Source organism: Mus caroli, unplaced genomic scaffold (genome assembly GCF_978045245.1).
Source record: "Mus caroli unplaced genomic scaffold, Mus_caroli_1 scaffold_5, whole genome shotgun sequence".
Taxonomy (NCBI): domain Eukaryota; kingdom Metazoa; phylum Chordata; class Mammalia; order Rodentia; family Muridae; genus Mus; species Mus caroli.
The window spans coordinates 138,698,430-138,716,271 of NW_028227260.1; the positions used below are offsets into that span (position 1 = coordinate 138,698,430).

At 38.4% G+C, this 17,842-nt stretch overlaps 1 protein-coding gene across 5 annotated transcripts in view; it reads right to left on the bottom strand.

Moving 5' to 3' along the window:
• The window catches only part of Jade3 (jade family PHD finger 3), an 88,611-nt gene that overhangs the window by 57,395 nt on the left and 13,374 nt on the right, over positions 1 to 17,842 (bottom strand). For all 5 annotated transcript variants that reach the window (XM_029473174.1, XM_085838245.1, XM_021153960.2 and 2 more), the window contains one exon: positions 265 to 321. In XM_029473174.1, coding sequence (XP_029329034.1) covers positions 265 to 313 — 49 coding nt within the window. In that variant the 5' untranslated portion in view covers positions 314 to 321. The remainder of the gene's footprint in view (positions 1 to 264; positions 322 to 17,842) is intronic.

The following is a 17,842-nucleotide window of genomic DNA, read 5'->3' on the forward strand; positions in this document are numbered from 1 at the left end:
GTTAAAGCACTGGTAGATCTAGCTTTTGTTATAAGTAAATTTTAAAGTGAAAAATACAAGTGCTATATAACACATAAAAATCGACTCTTCTACTTAATTTTTATATTTCTAATGAAATTAAAAGAGTAAAAATAGATCTTGACCTTTCCTTCTCAGAAATATTTTAACTTTTGAGGGAAACATGAAAAAAGTTATTCTCAAGTCAAAGAAAAGATAGATTCTCAAGGGCCACAGATACATAGGTTACTAGCTAGTTCTACTCACACTCATCGGAACTCTCACTGCTGCTGACAGGTCTATGCCGTTTCATCATGGTGCATCCTGGGAAAGAGAACAATGATCACTATATACTTGTCCTAGAAGTCAGTTAACATTGTCCCACACTGAGAAGCTGACACCAAAGAACTGCTATGAATTAAAAAACAACCAAGATCATAATAGTGAGACAATCAATAAACTATAACAAAATCAAACAAGTAAAAACAAAAAATAGTGTTCCCTAGACCCCAGAGTAGCAACAATAGGCAAACTTTATAAAGTAAATGGTTTCTATCAAATATACTCTCATATGACCTAAAGTAATGGGAAGAGAATAATACTATTAAATTCTACAGTATATCCAAGGTTTGGTAAGGCCATAACATTAGTCCAAAACATAGATCCTGAGTGGTACACTGCTGGCCAGAATCAAATAACAGGATCTAGCTGGGTTATCTACAGTCATGAAGACATAATTGTCAAGGGCCTAGGCTGAAAGGCATAGAACACAGAAGGCTAAGAAGAAGCTGGCTGAAGAACGAGAATGACCACACAGCCTTTCTTCCTGCCCCTTTTTTGTTCCCATTCCTAAATAAGAAGCCTAATCTAAAATCCTAAAAAGTACATTCCTGGAACAAAAGCCATCTTCACCAGGATTAAGAAGAAAAGGTAGAAAAATCAAACCTAGTAGCTTATTTTAAAAGGATAAGGAGTTTGGGGGGGAACCAAGAAAGGAGATAACATTTGAAGTGTAAATAAAGAAAATATCCAACAAAAAAATAAAATTTTAAAAAGGCTAACTAATGAGTAATTACATTGACTAATTTATTATAAAATAGATGTCTCATGGCTTTAAATATGTACCATAATTTAATTCATATACTAAAATTCACATCATGTATGCTTAGCAATGTTTATTGTTAGATAGTCTTGATTTAAGTAAAATGGGCTTGTAGTAAAATAGATATGACCTTTCTAAAAATAAAAATTTCGGTGGGCATAAATACTGTTACTGCTTTCACTTTCTCAAGATAGGCTGGACTTAACTACTACTTTTCACTAAGATGGGGTATTCCCTCAAAACCCGCTGAAAGGCTTTTATACTTATATATAATTGCCATTTGATTATGCTTAAACACTGGGAAAATTCTCTCACTGTCTCAGAACCAAGTAGAAGTTACACATCTTTCAGTTTGTGTTCTCTGGCCTGTTACAGACAATGGTTAAACTTCAGGAAGTAACAGTCTACTCTTGACAATGCCAAGTTAATTAGAATTCCCTATGTCTAAGGATGCTGACTTTTATTGCTGAGAGGCATTTTAATGTGGTTTATGTATAGTCTCAAATAGAGTATTTAATACTTCTTTATAATTGATCTATAAATGTACTTTTAAAACCTTGCATCTTAGACTCTTACTTTTAAATTCTTTATTATCTAAGACTAAGTGGTAATTCAGAATTGTCTTAAACACCCATTCAGAAATGTACAAAATATATATGTGATTGGTAGTGGCACTCTTTGCAAACTTATTAGGTGGAAAGACTGAAATAAAGGAGATAGTCTGTAAGTTGTCAACAGTAAGAAGTTAATTAAAAACAATCACAGATTATGAAAAGACAAACAAACCCCAAACACTTAAAGTCACAACGGAAGCATTAAAAACATAAAAGTAGAAAAGATCTTCATATAAGTAAACACTGACATTCTTTTATATGTCACAACAGAAAATAAGTGATAGTATGCACTACCAGGGTTCTACATATAAAGATTGAAGGTATTGACTTCAAGCCACTTACAATCTACCAAGGAAATAGAAGTCCAAGTCCATGACCACTATTGAGTAACCATGAGCAACAAGAGCCACAAGGTTTGCAGAGTTCTCTACTTTTGGCATAATTGCATATGGAGTTTCATGGATCCATTTATTAATAAAATTGGCAGTTATTTCAGTTGAAACCATAATAGCCAACTATTAGAAATATCTAGAAATAACCATAAGGATATATCTCAAAGGAAGGAATATATATTCAAGACAATCTACTAAAATTTAGGAGGCAAATTAAGTAAATGATAGTCTATGGCATTTAACCTCAATTCATTCTCTCTGTCTCTCCAGCACAGACCTCATGCCAGATTGATACAGCTAAGAAGATAGGGTTTTCCTTTTCCCCAAACACTAGTTGGAAGTCTTTCTTTCTAGGAGGAGCAGGCCCATCAGCACTGCTTATTCTGTCACCAGCTACCGGCTATTGAGGCTATGTTTCAAGTGAGTTTGCCTGAGAGGTGGTGTGTGGTGAACTCCTTTCTTCTACCTAGTTCTAAATCACAGAGTAGGAACAATGCCTTGAGTGTGGTGCCATTAAAAATACTGAGTCTTCTAGCTGCATATGTATCAAAAGATGGCCTAGTCGGCCATCACTGGAAAGAGAGGCCCATTGGACATGCAAACTTTATATGCCCCAGTACAGGGGATCGCCAGGGCCAAAAAAATGGGAAAGGGTGGGTAGGGAAGTAGTGGGGAGGGTATGGGGGACTTTTGGGATAGCATTGGAAATGTAATTGAGGAAAAGATGTAATAAAAAAATAGTTTTATATGTAAAAAAAAAGAATATAAAACTGAAAAAAAAAATACTGAGTCTTTAGTTGCCTTGATTGCAGCTTGAGGAAGTGAATATTCTATAGGAAGGGCAAGCCCAAGAGACCTAGGGCTGCCACTCTGAAGGACAACATTGCTTCAGTCAATGTATTAGAGATGTAACTCACATATTACTTATTTCCAGATAGGGAGAAAGGCAAGCTGCAGAATAGAGAGCTCCAATTCAGCCGGCTGTGGTGGCGCACACCTTTAGTCCCAGCACTCAGGAGGCAGAGGCAGGCAGATTTCTGAGTTCGAACCCAGCCTGGTCTATAAACTGAGTTCCAGGACAGCCAGGGCTACACAGAGAAACCCTGTCTCGAAAAACCAAAGAACCAAAGAGCCAGAAAAGAGAGAGAGAGAGAGAGAGAGAGAGAGAGAGAGAGAGAGAGAGAGAGAGAGCGCACTCCAATTCTTCCCTAGTGGATATGACTTAATTTTCAAGTGAGTATGACAAGTTCAAGCCTAGGCTGTTTAATATACTGAAGGAAGCAAGAGAAGAGACTCTTGGAGTCAGAAGAAATCTCTCTCTACAGTGCTGGGATTACATCCATGGCCCTGTATATGCTATGTAAGTACCACTGAGGTACAATTATCTTACCCAAGAAGAAATCTTAAACACCAATATCAAGAACTACCTCTTCGGGGCTGGAGAGGTGGCTCAGCAGTTAAGACTGACTGATCTTCCAAAGGACCTGAGTTCAATTCCCAGCAACCACATGGTGGCTTACAACCATCTGTAATGAGATCTGACACCCTCTCTGGAGTGTCTGAAGACAGCTACAGTGTACTCACATATAATAAATAAATAAATCTAAAAAAAAACCTCAAATAAATAAATAAATAACAATAAATAAATATTAAAAAAAAAGAACTACCTCTTCAAAGAAGCTCTAATTTGTTTTGTTTCTATTAATAATTCTATTCGTTTACATCTCAAACGATATTCCACTTCCTAGTTACACCTACACAAATCCCCCATCCCACATCCACCCTATCCCTCTTCCCCTTTGCCTCTATGAGGGTGTTCCCCCACCCCACCCTTCCTACCCCTGCTCCAGCATCCCCCCATGCTGGAGGATGGACTTCCACAGGACCAAGGGCCTCCCTTCCCATTAATGTTAGACAAGGCCATCCTCTGCTACATATGTATCTGAAGCCATGGATCCCTCCCTGTACACTCCTTGATTGGTGGTCTAGTCCCTGGGAGCGCTAGGTAGTCCAGCCAGCCAACATTATTCTTCCTATGAGGTTGCAATCCCCCCTCCACTCTTCTAGTCCAGCTCCCCCACCAGGGTCCCTGAACTCAGTATGATTGTTAGCTCCACGCATCCACATCTACATTGGTCAGTTGCTGGGAGAACCTCCCAAGGAACAGCCAACCAAAGTTCCTGTCAGCAAACACCTCTTAGCGAGAGCAATAGTGTCAGGGTTTGGTGTCTGCAGACAAGATGGATCCCTGGATGAGACGGTCCCTGGATGGCCCTTCCTCCAGTCTCTGCTCCATTTTTTGTCCCTGTCTTTCCTTTGGACAGGAATATTTTTGGGTTAAAAACTTTGAGATAGGTTGGCAGCCCCACCCCTCAACCAGGGGTCATGCCTATCTACTGAAGGTGGTCTCTACAGGTTCTATCGTCCCTTTGCTGCACATTTTGGTAAAGTCATCCTCTGCTAAAATCATCCTCGCTGGGTCCTGGTAGCCTCTCGCTTCCCTGGCATCTGGGACCCTCCAGTGGCTATCCCTAGTTCCTCATCCCCCACTAAGGAGCACTAATTTGATCTGATTGGTTTATGTAGCAATTACTGAAAACATCAGAACCAGGAAGCTTGAGAGATGGCTTGGTGGCAAAGAACATTTGCTGCTTCTGTAGAGAACTTGGGTTTAGTTACCAGAATCGACATGGCATCTCACAACCATCTATAACTTTACTTAAAGGGGTTGTTATGTCTTCTTCTGATCTCTGTGGGTACCAGGCATACACACGATGCACATACATACAAACATACATACAGGCAATCAATATAAATATAAATATATATATTGATTGCCTGTATGTGTGTGTGTGTGCATGTGTATGTATGTGTGTATCAGAATAATTAATCATTTAACCAGTGGAATTTAAAAAGTGGAATGTGGGGTTGGGTGTGGAGACACACACCTTTAATCCTAGCACTCTGGAGGTAGAGGCAGGCTGATCTCTAGGATTTCAATAACAGCCTGGTCTATATAGTAAGTCCCTGACCAACTAAGACTACTTAGGTGAGACCCTGTCTCAAGCAGCAGCAACAGCAGCAGCAGCAACAACAACAACATCAACAACAACACAAAATGGAATATAGTTAAGGAGGAAAAGAGACAACTACAGGAATCCTTAACAACAACAACTAGAATGTGGTTAAGGAGGAAAAGAGACAACTAAAGGAATCCTTGTCAAAACCATTATCACCCCAAACGACTATAGGCATATCCAAAGCTATACCTCTTAGAAACAACATTGGAAGCTTTACACTTCAAGACAGGGGCAGAGATTAGTAAATGAACTTCAATAAAATAACTTAATTACTCACAAAAGAAGCAAACAAGCAAATAAAAAAGTTGGGGGTGAGGTGTACTCCTTGTTATATTATTGAAAACATACAGTTTCCAGCAAAACTGGTAAGACATTCAAAAACACAAGAAAGAATAACCAAACAATAGCAAACAAACAAACAAACAAACAAATAAGCAAGAAATAGAAAATAAGAAAGAAACCAGATGTTGGATTTAGTAGGCATAGACTTCATATTAGTTATGTAAATATATTCAAAGAACTAAAGAAAATCATGATTATTACTTAAAGAAATGAAATACAATTACAAAGCTTTGACAAACAGAATTACAATACAGAAACAAAGTATGAAACAGGACTGACTAGAATCAGAGAACTGGAAATATTTCCACAAATATTACACAAGCTGAAGAATGGAGAGAAAAACAGACAAAAATTGAACAGAGCTTCAGAGTAATGTGAGTTACTTATTATGTGCATTAACATATATATAATAGGAATACCAGGAGAAAGAAAAAAAAAGGAGAACAACATCCCTGCCACAAACTTCCCAAACCTACTGGAAAACATTAACTTTCATATACACGAAATTGAACAAACTCTAAGTAGGATATATGTAAAGAGAACTACAAATACAAACATTATAGAATTTATGAAAATTTATAAGGAGAAAATCTTGAAAGGAGTCACAGGAAAAAACAACTCAGGCTGGGCAGTGGTGGCGCATGCCTTTAATGCACTTGGGAGGCAGGGACAGGCAGATTTCTGAGTTTGAGGCCAGCCTGGGCTACAGAGTGAGTTCCAGGACAGCCAGGGCTACACAGAGAAACCCTGTCTCGAAAAACAAAAAAAAAAAAAGCAAAACAAAAAAACAAAACAAAACAAAAAACCCAACTCAGTCACGAAACCCATCCCCAATAAGATCATTAACAAGAAACCCATCCCCAATAAGATCCATAAGATTAACAACTGACTTCTCATCCAAAACAATAAAAGTCAGAAAACAATGTGCTAGCAAGTTTAAGGTGCTCTGCGGTGATGGTTGCACATATCCATGATGATATTAAAATCGCCGAATTGTATACTTAAACAGGTGAACTATATGATATATAAATTTTATCACAATACTGCTATAGAAATAATAACAACAAAAAATTTTCACCAAAAGTAATATGTTGACCAGGCATGGTATTGTATACATTTAACCCCAGCCCTCAGGAGGCAGAAGCAAGAGGATCTCTATAATTTTGAGGCCAGCCTGGTCTGTTCAGTGAGTTCCAAGCCAGCCAAGGGTACGTAGTCAGCCTACGTCTTAACCAAACTAAATTAAGACAAAAACACTTAATTCAAGACCACAATGAATATAGAAATTTAAGTAGAAATAAAAGTAGTATATTTTTAACTATTCCCTCTTAAATACACAAAGTTACTTGTAGAAGCACTTTATTTGTATAATTACATAGCAATATTTCTCTCTTTATATCTATATATCCATATATAATAGATAAATAAATGTGTGTGTGTGTGTGTGTGTATGTTACTGCCAAACATTTATAGTCCTAACTATTTGTCAAGAGTGATAGTGTATGCCTGCCATCCCAGCTACTTGGGAAGATGAGGCAGGAGTGTTCCAAGTTCCATGCTAGTCTATGCTACTTAGTAAGACAATGTCTTAAAAGAATAAGCAAAAATTAAAAACAGAAATAAATTCCTAGCCTATTGGAATTTTCCTAAAATATCTAGTTGTTAGTGTTCTAGTGTTACAGTAACAAATAACCATCAAGATGGTGGCCTAAAATTACGTTTATTTTTGTTTCAGTGGGTCTGGTTTCACTGAGATAAAACTAAAATGCCAGCAGAGATGCATCTCTTTCTAGAGGTTTTTTAGAGAATTTATTTCCCTGCCAAGCTCAGTTTCTAGAGTACTCATATTTACTCCATGGATCCAGGCCATCTTTAGAGTAAACAATGTTGCATTTCTCTGATAATAACCTCTATAATCAGATCTAGATCTCTATTCCATTTTTCCATTTGCAAAGACCCCTGTAATTACATTCAGCCCAACCAAATAATCCAAGTTATCGTCCTTACTTTATAATGATTGCTTAGCAACCTTAATTTTTCCTTTGCTATGTAACCTAACATATCCATATTCTTAGACTGATTCTTTTACTTTATTTTAAAAACATTTCCATAAAAATATGCCCAATCTATTTTGACAAAAGTTTATATATAGTGTTGGAATAGTACTAGAGTGAGAACCTCAGCCAAAGTCTAACTTGATATAAAATATTAATTCATTAATAAATATTAATTCATTAATTTAAAATATTATAAAGGTGGATCATATACTAAGGGTAAAATACATGAAATCTTTAAATCTGCATACTAATACAGACAATTACATACTAATACTATACAACTGACATGCTTAATTTTTACATGAAGAATGGATATTAGGTGACTGATACAGACAAGGAGAATCACGCCTATTTTCCAAACTTGGTCATTTTTTTAAAAATATCTTTGTGTGTGTGGTGACAGAGAAAATAAGCATGCATACATGTGTGTATGTGTGTATATTGCTTCCCTGGCTTGCTCAGCCTGCTCTCTTATAGAACCAAGACTACCAGCCCAGAGATGGCACCACCCACAAGGGGCCTTTCCCCCTTGATCACTAATTGAGAAAATGCCTTACAGCTGGATCTCATGGAGGCATTTCCTCAACTGAAGCTCCTTTCTCTGTGATAACTCCAGCTGTGTCAAGTTGACACAAAACTAGCCAGTACACAAGGCAAAATTCATTTTTAACCTTTTTATGTGAAATTACCAATATTTTACTAAGACAAGGTCTTACTATGTGAACCTAGCTGGTCTAGAATTTTCTATGTAGACCAAGCTGATCTAGAACTCCAAAAGATCCACCTGGACTACTGGTGTGTTTTACACCAGGCTATAAGATGTATTTATTATCTTTACGTGTCTGTGTCTGAATGAGTATATGTGTATCACATGTATGCAAGAGACTGTAGAGACCAGAAAAGGGTATTGGATCTCTTGAACAGGAGTTACAGGCAGCTAATTAACTGCCATGTGGGTGCAGGCAACTGAGCCCAGGTCCTCTGCAAGACTGCTTCTAACTGCTGAGTCATTTTTTCCAGTCCTATCAAACATAGTTTCACATATTCTAACACAATACTATCCAAATACATACTAATTTAATACCTCCACCTCAAAGAGTGATAGTAGAAATACAGTGAAAATTCTTTGCTTGCTATATTGTTTTTGTAAGAGCAGAAAACTTTAATAACAGCACTGCAACATATAATATCTGAATCAAGCTTCAGGCAGAGTTAACTGGCATTGACAGCAGAAGCAATGTAAAATGCACATGCTGTGTATTCAGAACCAAGGCAACGATGAAATCATGTGATGTAATACAGAAGAGTACTTTCAGAAAAATCTGATTCATTATGCCCTTGTTTTTGAATCAAATTTAGTTATTGCATGATCAGAAACCTTTTATTATTTCCAAACTTTTCATGATTCCCACATTAATTCATGGGATTCCTCCCTATATGGGGTCATGACCTATAGTTTAAGAAACTATGATATAGCATATACATGTACAGAAGTAAAACAAAAACAATCCCACCAACCCCCTTCTAAACAATCTAATCAAGAAATGAGCAAATAAAACAAACATGTACTTCTCAAGAGTAGCACAGATGAGCTGAGCAGCAGCAGTGGCATGCGCCTGTAATCCCAGCACTTGGGAGGCAGAGACAGGCAGATTTCTTTGAGTTCAAGACCAGCCTGGTCTACATAAGAGAATTCTAGGACAACCAGGGCTGTTAGACAGAGAAACTTCATCTTGGAAAGACAAGACAAAACAAAACAAAATGTAGTACAAATGGTCAATAAATATGTGAAAAAATTGTAACATTCATAACCATCAGGAAAATGCAAATCAAAACTACACTGAAATTGGAGTGGAAATGTGTGCCTGTTATATCAGTACTTAGGAAATGGAGGCAGAAACATGAGGAATTCACAAGACTATCTTCAAAGCAAGTTTGAAGGCTAGAGACCTTATCTTAGGAAATCAACCAACCTGCCTACCCATTCACCAACCAACCAACCAACCAACCAACCAAAGCTACCAAGATTTTATCTCATTCTCATCAGAATAGTTATTACCAAGAAACAACAAATGCTGGTTAAAATATGGGGACTAGAGGTGGACAGAGAAACTTTTTCAATACAGTGTTGTAAATTAAATTAGTACAGTCACTTTGGAAATCAGTATATAGGTTCCTCAAAAACTAAAAACAGGGGCTGGAGAGATGGCTCAGTGGTTAAGAGCATTGACTGCTCTTCCAGAGGTCCTGAGTTCAATTCCCAGAAACCACATAGTGGCTCAAAACCATTTGTAATGGGATTTGATGCTCCCTTCTGGTGGGTCTGAAGACAGTGATGACAGTGTGTGTGTGTGTATGTATATATATAAATTTTAAAAACCGTAAAAACAGAACAATAAGACCCAGTTATACAATCCCTGGGAATATACACAAAGGAATCTAAGTCATCATACCATACAGACACCTAAACATCTATGTTTATTGTGGTACTATTTGTAATAGTCAAAGTATAGAATCAGTCTAAATACCAATTAATAGATAAATGAATAAAGAAAATGTGATGTGTGTATACAAAATAGTTTTATTCATCCATAGAGAATGAAATTAGTTTACAGGATAATAGATGGAAGTGAAGAACCTATTAAGTAAAATAAGCCAGGTCAGAAAGACAAATACCAAGTTTTCTCTCATATGCAGAATATATAAATTTAAATATATATGTGTATATATATATATATGTATATATATATACACACACACATACATACATACGTGAGGGGGGGAGGAAGTAAAGAAGGAAGAGGAAGAAGACTAACAGAAAAGAGAATGGAGGACAGAAGAGGGCAGTGGGGGTGAATATGGTACAAATATATAATACACTCAAACAAAATGTCATGAAACTCATGACTTTCTCCAATTAATATTTGCTAATAAATTTTCTAAAGGGGAGCTTGAGAAAATATCAGAGATAACAGGACTAAGCATAGAATCCTTAGATTCAGAATTAGAATTTTAATGCATGATTTGCCAAAGAAAATTCTGTCTTCATCAAAATGAAAAGCTTTTGCTTTGAGCAGTCTAGTGAAACCCTGTCTCAAAAACAAACAAATGAAACAAAGTTAACAAAGCTACAGAATACAATAGTTTAAAAAGTGTACCGTTTAAACATTTATTACAAAATGCATATCTGACTGGATATATATATGTATATGTATATATATTTATTTAAAGAAGTTGGCTGGTGAGATGGCTCAGAGGGTAAGAGCACTGACTGTTCTTCCAAAGGTCCTGAGTTCAAATCCCAGCAACCACATGGTGGCTCACAACCATCCGCAATGAGATCTGACCCTCTCTTCTGGTGTGTCTGAAAACAGCTACAGTGTACTTATATATAATAAATAAATCTTTAAAAAAAGGAAGTTATCAAACTCAAAAGTAGAGAACTAAATGACTCACTTATAAGATGACATATACTGTGCAAAAAAGGCAAATGGCAAGTAAGCACATAAAAAGATATTTAATACTAGTAGCTATTAGGGAAATATAAGTTAAAGCTACAGTCTTCATATATTTATTAGAATGGCTGAAAATAGTGAAAATATTAAATGCTAGAAAAGATAGAAAAACAGGTTTGTTATCATAGAGTGCTACCATAATCACAACACTCCAAAAGTAAGGGAAGAGATTCAAGAGTTTGAAACCAGTTTATGTTATCTAGTAAAATCCTGTCTTAAAAAACCAAGGGCTAAGGTATAAAAATTCAAAGCACTTGTCTACAATGCACAAGGCCTTGGATACAATCCTAAAGCTATAAAACAAACAAGAAACCTCTATAAAACTCTTGACAAGATCTTATATTCAATAAAAGAAGTCAAAATATGTATCACCACTTGTATGATCTCATTTATAAGAACTATCTAAATTAGATAAATCTAGAGGCAAGAAATAGACTAGGGTAACAATGGGGACTAAGTATGGATGATAAAGGTTCTTTTGTGGGGAGATAGGAAAGTTATAAAATGTGTACAGTTTTGATGGTTTCACAAATATATAAATATGCTATACTCTATGGGTTGCACATTTAAAATAGATGAATTATATGGCATGTAAGCTATTTCTCAATAAAGCTGAGAAAACTTAAAATTACTATAACATTTCACCAATGAAAACTGTTTTGGTTATGCCAATAATAGCAACAGAAAAAATTGTGTCTATTGAATACACTCTTCCTCATGATGGAACAAAAGGCAACACGTTCTTATTACCTAAATCTTTAGCTTTAGAAAAGAAAAGAAACTCAAAATGATTTCTGATTTCTATTAAATTGTACTATGAGATGCTTTTCTCCTTAAATTTTACCCACATACACTCCTAATACATTTATACTAACATCTACTACCTGACTTTAAAGTAATCATTAAAATGTTTATTAGGAAAAGTCACTTTAATCCAGGTATTTGTAAAAGTGTCAAGCACATGTTAATACTGTGCTGGGGGCAAGTATTTCCCTAAGCACAGGGAAGGGGACAATGAAAAAACAAACAAGACAAAAGGAATAAGAAAATTTCTTTTTTGTAGACTTACAGAAATGAGAAAAAATTTTAGAGAGTATGAAGATAGCACAGGCCTAAAGTTATTTAGGAATTCTCAATCTGTTTAGTCTGCACTGAAATGCCAGTGAATGCTCATATAGACACACTAAATTACTCACAGCCACAAACTCTTCACAGTTACTGCCGCTCTTGATTAAGAAACCCACTTGAACATAGTAGAGCATGTGTCCTTATTACATGTTGGAGCATCTTCTGGGTATATGCCCAGGAGTGTTCATAGCAGCCTTATTTATAATAGCCAGAAGCTGGAAAGAACCCAGATGTCCTTCAACAGAGGAATGGATACAGAAAATGTGGTACATTTACACACTGGAGTACTACTCACCTATTAAAAACCATGAATTCATGAAATTCTTAGGCAAATGGATGGATCTGGAAGATATCATCCTGAGTGTGGTAACCCAATCACAAAAGAACACACATGATATACATTCACTGATAAGTGGATATTAGCCCAGAAGCTCAGAATACCCAAGATACAATTCACAGACCACATGAAGCTCAAGAAGAAGGAAGACCAAAGTGTGGATACTTTGATCCTTCTTAGAAGGGGGATCAAAATACCCATGGGAGGCGATACAGAGACCAAGTGTAGAGCAGAAACTGAAGGAATGACCATCCAGTGGCTGTCCCACCTGGGGATCCATTCCATACACAATTACCAAACCCAGACACTATTGTGGATGCCAACAAGTAGTTGCTGACAGGAGCCTGATGTAGCTGTCTCTACCAGTGCCTGATAAATACAGAGGTGGATGCTCACAGCCATCCATTGGACTGAGCACAGGGTCCCCAATGGAGGAGCTAGAGAAAGGACCCAAGGAGCGGAAGGGGTTTGCAGCTCCATAGGAGGAACAACAAGATGAACCAACCGGATACCCCAGAGCTCCCAGGGACTAAACCACCAACCAAAGACCCATGGCTCCAGCTGCATGGGGATGACCTTGTGGGACATCAATGACAGTAGAGGCCCTTGGTCTTGTGAAGGGCCTCAGTGTAGGGGAATGCTAGGAAACAGGTGGGTTGGTGAGCAGGGGGAGTTGAGATGGGATAGGGGGGTTTTGGAGGAGAAATGAGGAAAGGGGATAAAATTTGAAATGTAAAGAAACTATCTAATAAAAATAAATTAATTAATTAAAAATAAAATTGGAGTGGGTAAAGCAAGTAAGCAAGCAAGAAAGCAAGAAACCAACTAACCAATCAACCAACCAATCAACCCACTTGGTTAAGAAACCCACTTTATCACCACTTTTTCATCAGAGCTGGAAAACTGGCCCTGCCTCTCACCTGTTGCAGCACTTTGGCAGTAGGCAGGCAGGCAGAAGAGCTGGCCCTGATGGGGTCATGAGAGGAGAACTGGCCTTGTCCCTCATCTGCTGGAACATTTAGGAAAGCAGGCGCTATACTTCATTTGGGCAGCACAGTATAGCTGGCCTTGGATATGGTGGTTGTGAGAGAGCTGGGCCCCAAGGACATGAGTTCTCTGCTGGGTGAAGGCAGAAATGAAGGAAATACCTTCACTCCCCTCCCTCATCTTTTACCATCTATTGCAGGCAGTAGAGCTGGTCCTGGGGTCATGAGAGTGAGAGAAGTGGCCATGTCCCTCAGCTGCTGCAACACTCAGGAGAGCAAGGATGTAGAGCAAGGGGAATATTTCTCCATTGCAGGTGGGAGTGCAAACTTTGAAAATCAATTTGATGTTTCCTCAGAAAACTGGAAATAGTTCTAACTGAAGACCCAGCTATATCACTCCTGGTCATATACCCAAAAGATGCTCCACCATCCCACAAAGACACTTGCTCAACTATGTGCATAGGAACTTTACTCATTATAGCCAGAAACAGGAAACAACCGAAATGTCCCTGAACTGAATAATGGATAAAGAAAACATGGTACAGGGGCTGGTGAGATGGCTCAGTGGTTAAGAGTGCCGACTGCCCTTCCAAAGGTCCTGAGTTCAAATCCCAGCAACCACATGGTGGCTCACAACCATTCATAATGAAATCTAATGCCCTCTTCTGGAGTGTCTGAAGACAGCAACAGTGTACTTACATATAATAAATATATAAATAAATATTTTTTTCCCACTGTTTTTTTTTATTACATATTTTCCTCAATTACATTTCCAATGCTATCCCAAAAGTCCCCCATACCGCCCCCCACTTCCCTACCCTCCCATTCCCATTCTTTTGGCCCTGGCATTCCCCTATATTGGGGCATATAAAGTTTGCAAGTCCAATGGGCCTCTCTTTCCAGTGATGGCCGACTAGGCCATCTTTCGATACATATGCAGCTAGAGACAAGAGCTCCGGGGTACTGGTTAGTTCATCATGTTGTTCCAACTATAGGGTTGCAGATCCCTTTAGCTCCTTGGGTACTTTCTCTAGCTTCTCCATTGGGAGCCCTGTGATCCATCCAATAGCTGACTGTGAGCATCCACTCCTGTGTTTGCTAGGCCCCTGCATAGTCTCACAAGAGACAGCTATCTTTGGGTCCTTTCAGCAAAATCTTGCTAGTGTATGCAATGGTGTCAGCGTTTAGAAGCTGATTATGGGATGGATCCCTGGATACGGCAGTCTCTAGATGGTCCATAAATAAATATTTTTTAAAAAAGAAAACGTGGTACATCTTCACAATGGAATACTATTTAGCTATAAAAAATCAAAGACATCATGAATTTTGCAGGCAAGTGGATGGATCTTGAGAATGTCATCCTGAGGTAATTCAGTCCCAAAATGACATGCATGACATACATACACACACACACATACATACGATTGATTTTGTGTGTGTATGTGTGCATACCACACTATATGCATGTCTGGTGTTCATAAGGTCAGAAGAGGGTAGCAATGGATCCCCTGGAACTGGAGTTATGGACAGTTACAAATCATTATGTGGGTGCTAAGAAGTGAACTACTCCCTCTTCTAGAGAAAACAGTGCTCGTAAATGCTGAGCTACCTCTCTAGCCCCTGAAGGTAACCTGAAGGTGAAACTCTATGAGATTACCACCAAAGGCTCCAATGGTGGAAATGCAAATTCAACTGAAAGAGAGAAAATGCCACTGAGGTGTGGGTTCTTAGTTTAGAAACAATTTTCTATAAAATGTTTTCCAGTTTCAGCAGCCATCTAGTGTTGTAGATCAAGGCCAGACTACATCTTGATCTGGCTGTGGAATTTGGCAGCATCAACCACATGATGCTGATTTTTGCAGTCATACAATGCAAGAATGAAGTGGTCATAGAGGTTTTCAAAGCTGCTGAGGATGGGTAGCATGCAGAACGGTCAGATTCCAATCAAGGAGTCCCTGAGAAGTCACTTTAGAAACTATGACAGAGGCCCAAATTGCAATGCAGACCTTGGTATGTTAGAGATGCAAAGGACATCTACTGAGAATAGCTACAGACACAAAGTGAAGCTATCCCAATTGATAAGTTGTAAGTGCTATGGACAGAAGAAATGGAGGGGCAGGGTTGCCCAAGTCCATTGGAGCCCACATGATCACAAGTTCAAGATGTTGGACATAGAGGTTGGTGTTGTCTTGATGTGAAACCCAGCCTTGCTTTGGGCCAGTCTTTCCTTGCTATATCTCAAGTCCATCCATTTGGAATGGGAATGTTTTTGCAGAAATGCAAAATCTAAGATTTAAGGGATCATAAAGGCCTTTTTTGTTGTTGTTGTTTTGGTTTTTCGTGACAGGGTTTCTCTGTATAGCCCTGGCTGTCCTGGAACTCATAAGGCAAAATATATTTAATCTATCCTTAAAAGTCTTGACACGTTGATCAATGGAATAGAATTAAAGACCCAGAAATAAGATCACACACTTATGGTCACTTGATCTTTGACAAAGATGCCAAAAATATACAATGGAAAAAAGAAAGCATTTTCAATAAATGGTGCTGGTCTAACTGGCTGTCTGTATGTAGAAGAATGAAAATAGACCCATATTTATCACCTTGTACAAAGCTCAAGTCCAAGTGGATCAAGGACCTCAGCATAAAACCATATACACTGAATCTAATAAAAGAGAAAGTGGAGCCGGGCAATGGTGGCACATGCCTTTAATCCCAGCACTTGGGAGGCAGAGCCAGGCGGATTGAGTTCCAGGCCAGCCTGGTCTACAAAGTGAGTTCCAGGACAGCCAGGGCTACACAGAGAAATCCTGTCTTGAAAAAAACAAGAACAACAACAACAAAAAAAAAACAAAAACAAACAAACTAAAAAAAAAAAAAGAAGAGAAAGTGGGAAAGAGCCTTGAACTCATTGGCACAGGGGGAAATTTCCTAAACAGAACTCTAATGGCTCATGCTCTAAGATCAACAATTGATAAATGGGACCTCAGGAAACTGGAAAGCTTCTGTAAGGCAAAAGACATAGTCATTAAAACAAATTGGCAACCTACAGATTGGGAAAAATTCCTCTCTAACCCCATATCTGATAGAGTGTGAATATTCAAAATATAAAAAAGAACTCAAGAAGTTAATCACTAAAAAACCAAACAACCCAATAAAAAATGGAATATAGAACTAAACCGAGAATTCACAACTGAGGAATCTAGAATGGCTCAGAAACACCTAAAGAAATGTACAAAGTCCTTAGTGATCAGAGAAATGCAAATCAAAATGACCCTGATACCAATCAGAATGGCTAAGATCAAAACCTCAGGTGACAATACATGCTGAAGAGGATGTGGAGAAAGAGAACACTCCTCCATTGCTGGTGGGATTGCAAACTGGTACAACCACTCTGGAAATCAATCTGGAGGTTCCTCAGAAAATTGGAAATAGATCTACCTGAAAACCCAGCTATACAACTCTTGAGAAGATACACATAAGATGCCCCACCCACCATGCCATAGGGGCACATATTCTATTATGTTCATAGTGGCCTTATTTGTGATAGCCAGAAGCTAGAAACAACCTAGATGTCCCACAACAGAAGAATGGATACAGAAAATGTGGTTCATTTACACAATGGAATACTATGCAGCTATTAAGAACGAGGACATCCTGAGTTTTGCAGGCAAATGGATGGAACTAGAAAATATTATCCTAAGTGAGGTAAAGTGAGCAGACCCAAAAGGACGTGCATAGTATGTACTCACTAATAAGTGGATATTAGTCCTCCCCCGCCAAAAAAAAAAAAAAAAGAGTATAGAATTCCCAAGATACAGTCCACAGAACTCGAAAAGGTCAACAAGCTGAAGTGCCCAAGTGAGGACAACTCAGTCCCACTTGGGAGAGAGAAGAAAGCAACCACTACTGGGGAGGGAGGGGGGAATTGGGAGGGAACGTAGACAGGATGGGGGGAGTGGAGGAGATTGGGGAACCGGAACTGGTATTGAGTGAGGGAAAAGGACTGAAGTCCCGAGGGCCAGCAGAAAGAATGTAAACAGGCAACCCCCAGAAATAGAAGGTTGGAGAGACCCTCCAGAATGCACCAGAGACCTGAGAGGTGAGACACTCTCAATACTCAAAAGGAGGCATCTTAAATGAAATGCTGGAGAGTAAGGAGAGGGAAATTATAGAGCCCACCTCCAGCAGGAAGATAGGCTATCAAGTGAGGGATGGGGCTGCCATCCCACAGTCACATCTCTGACTCATAATTGTTCCTGCCTGAAAGAATCACAGGGATGGAAATGGAG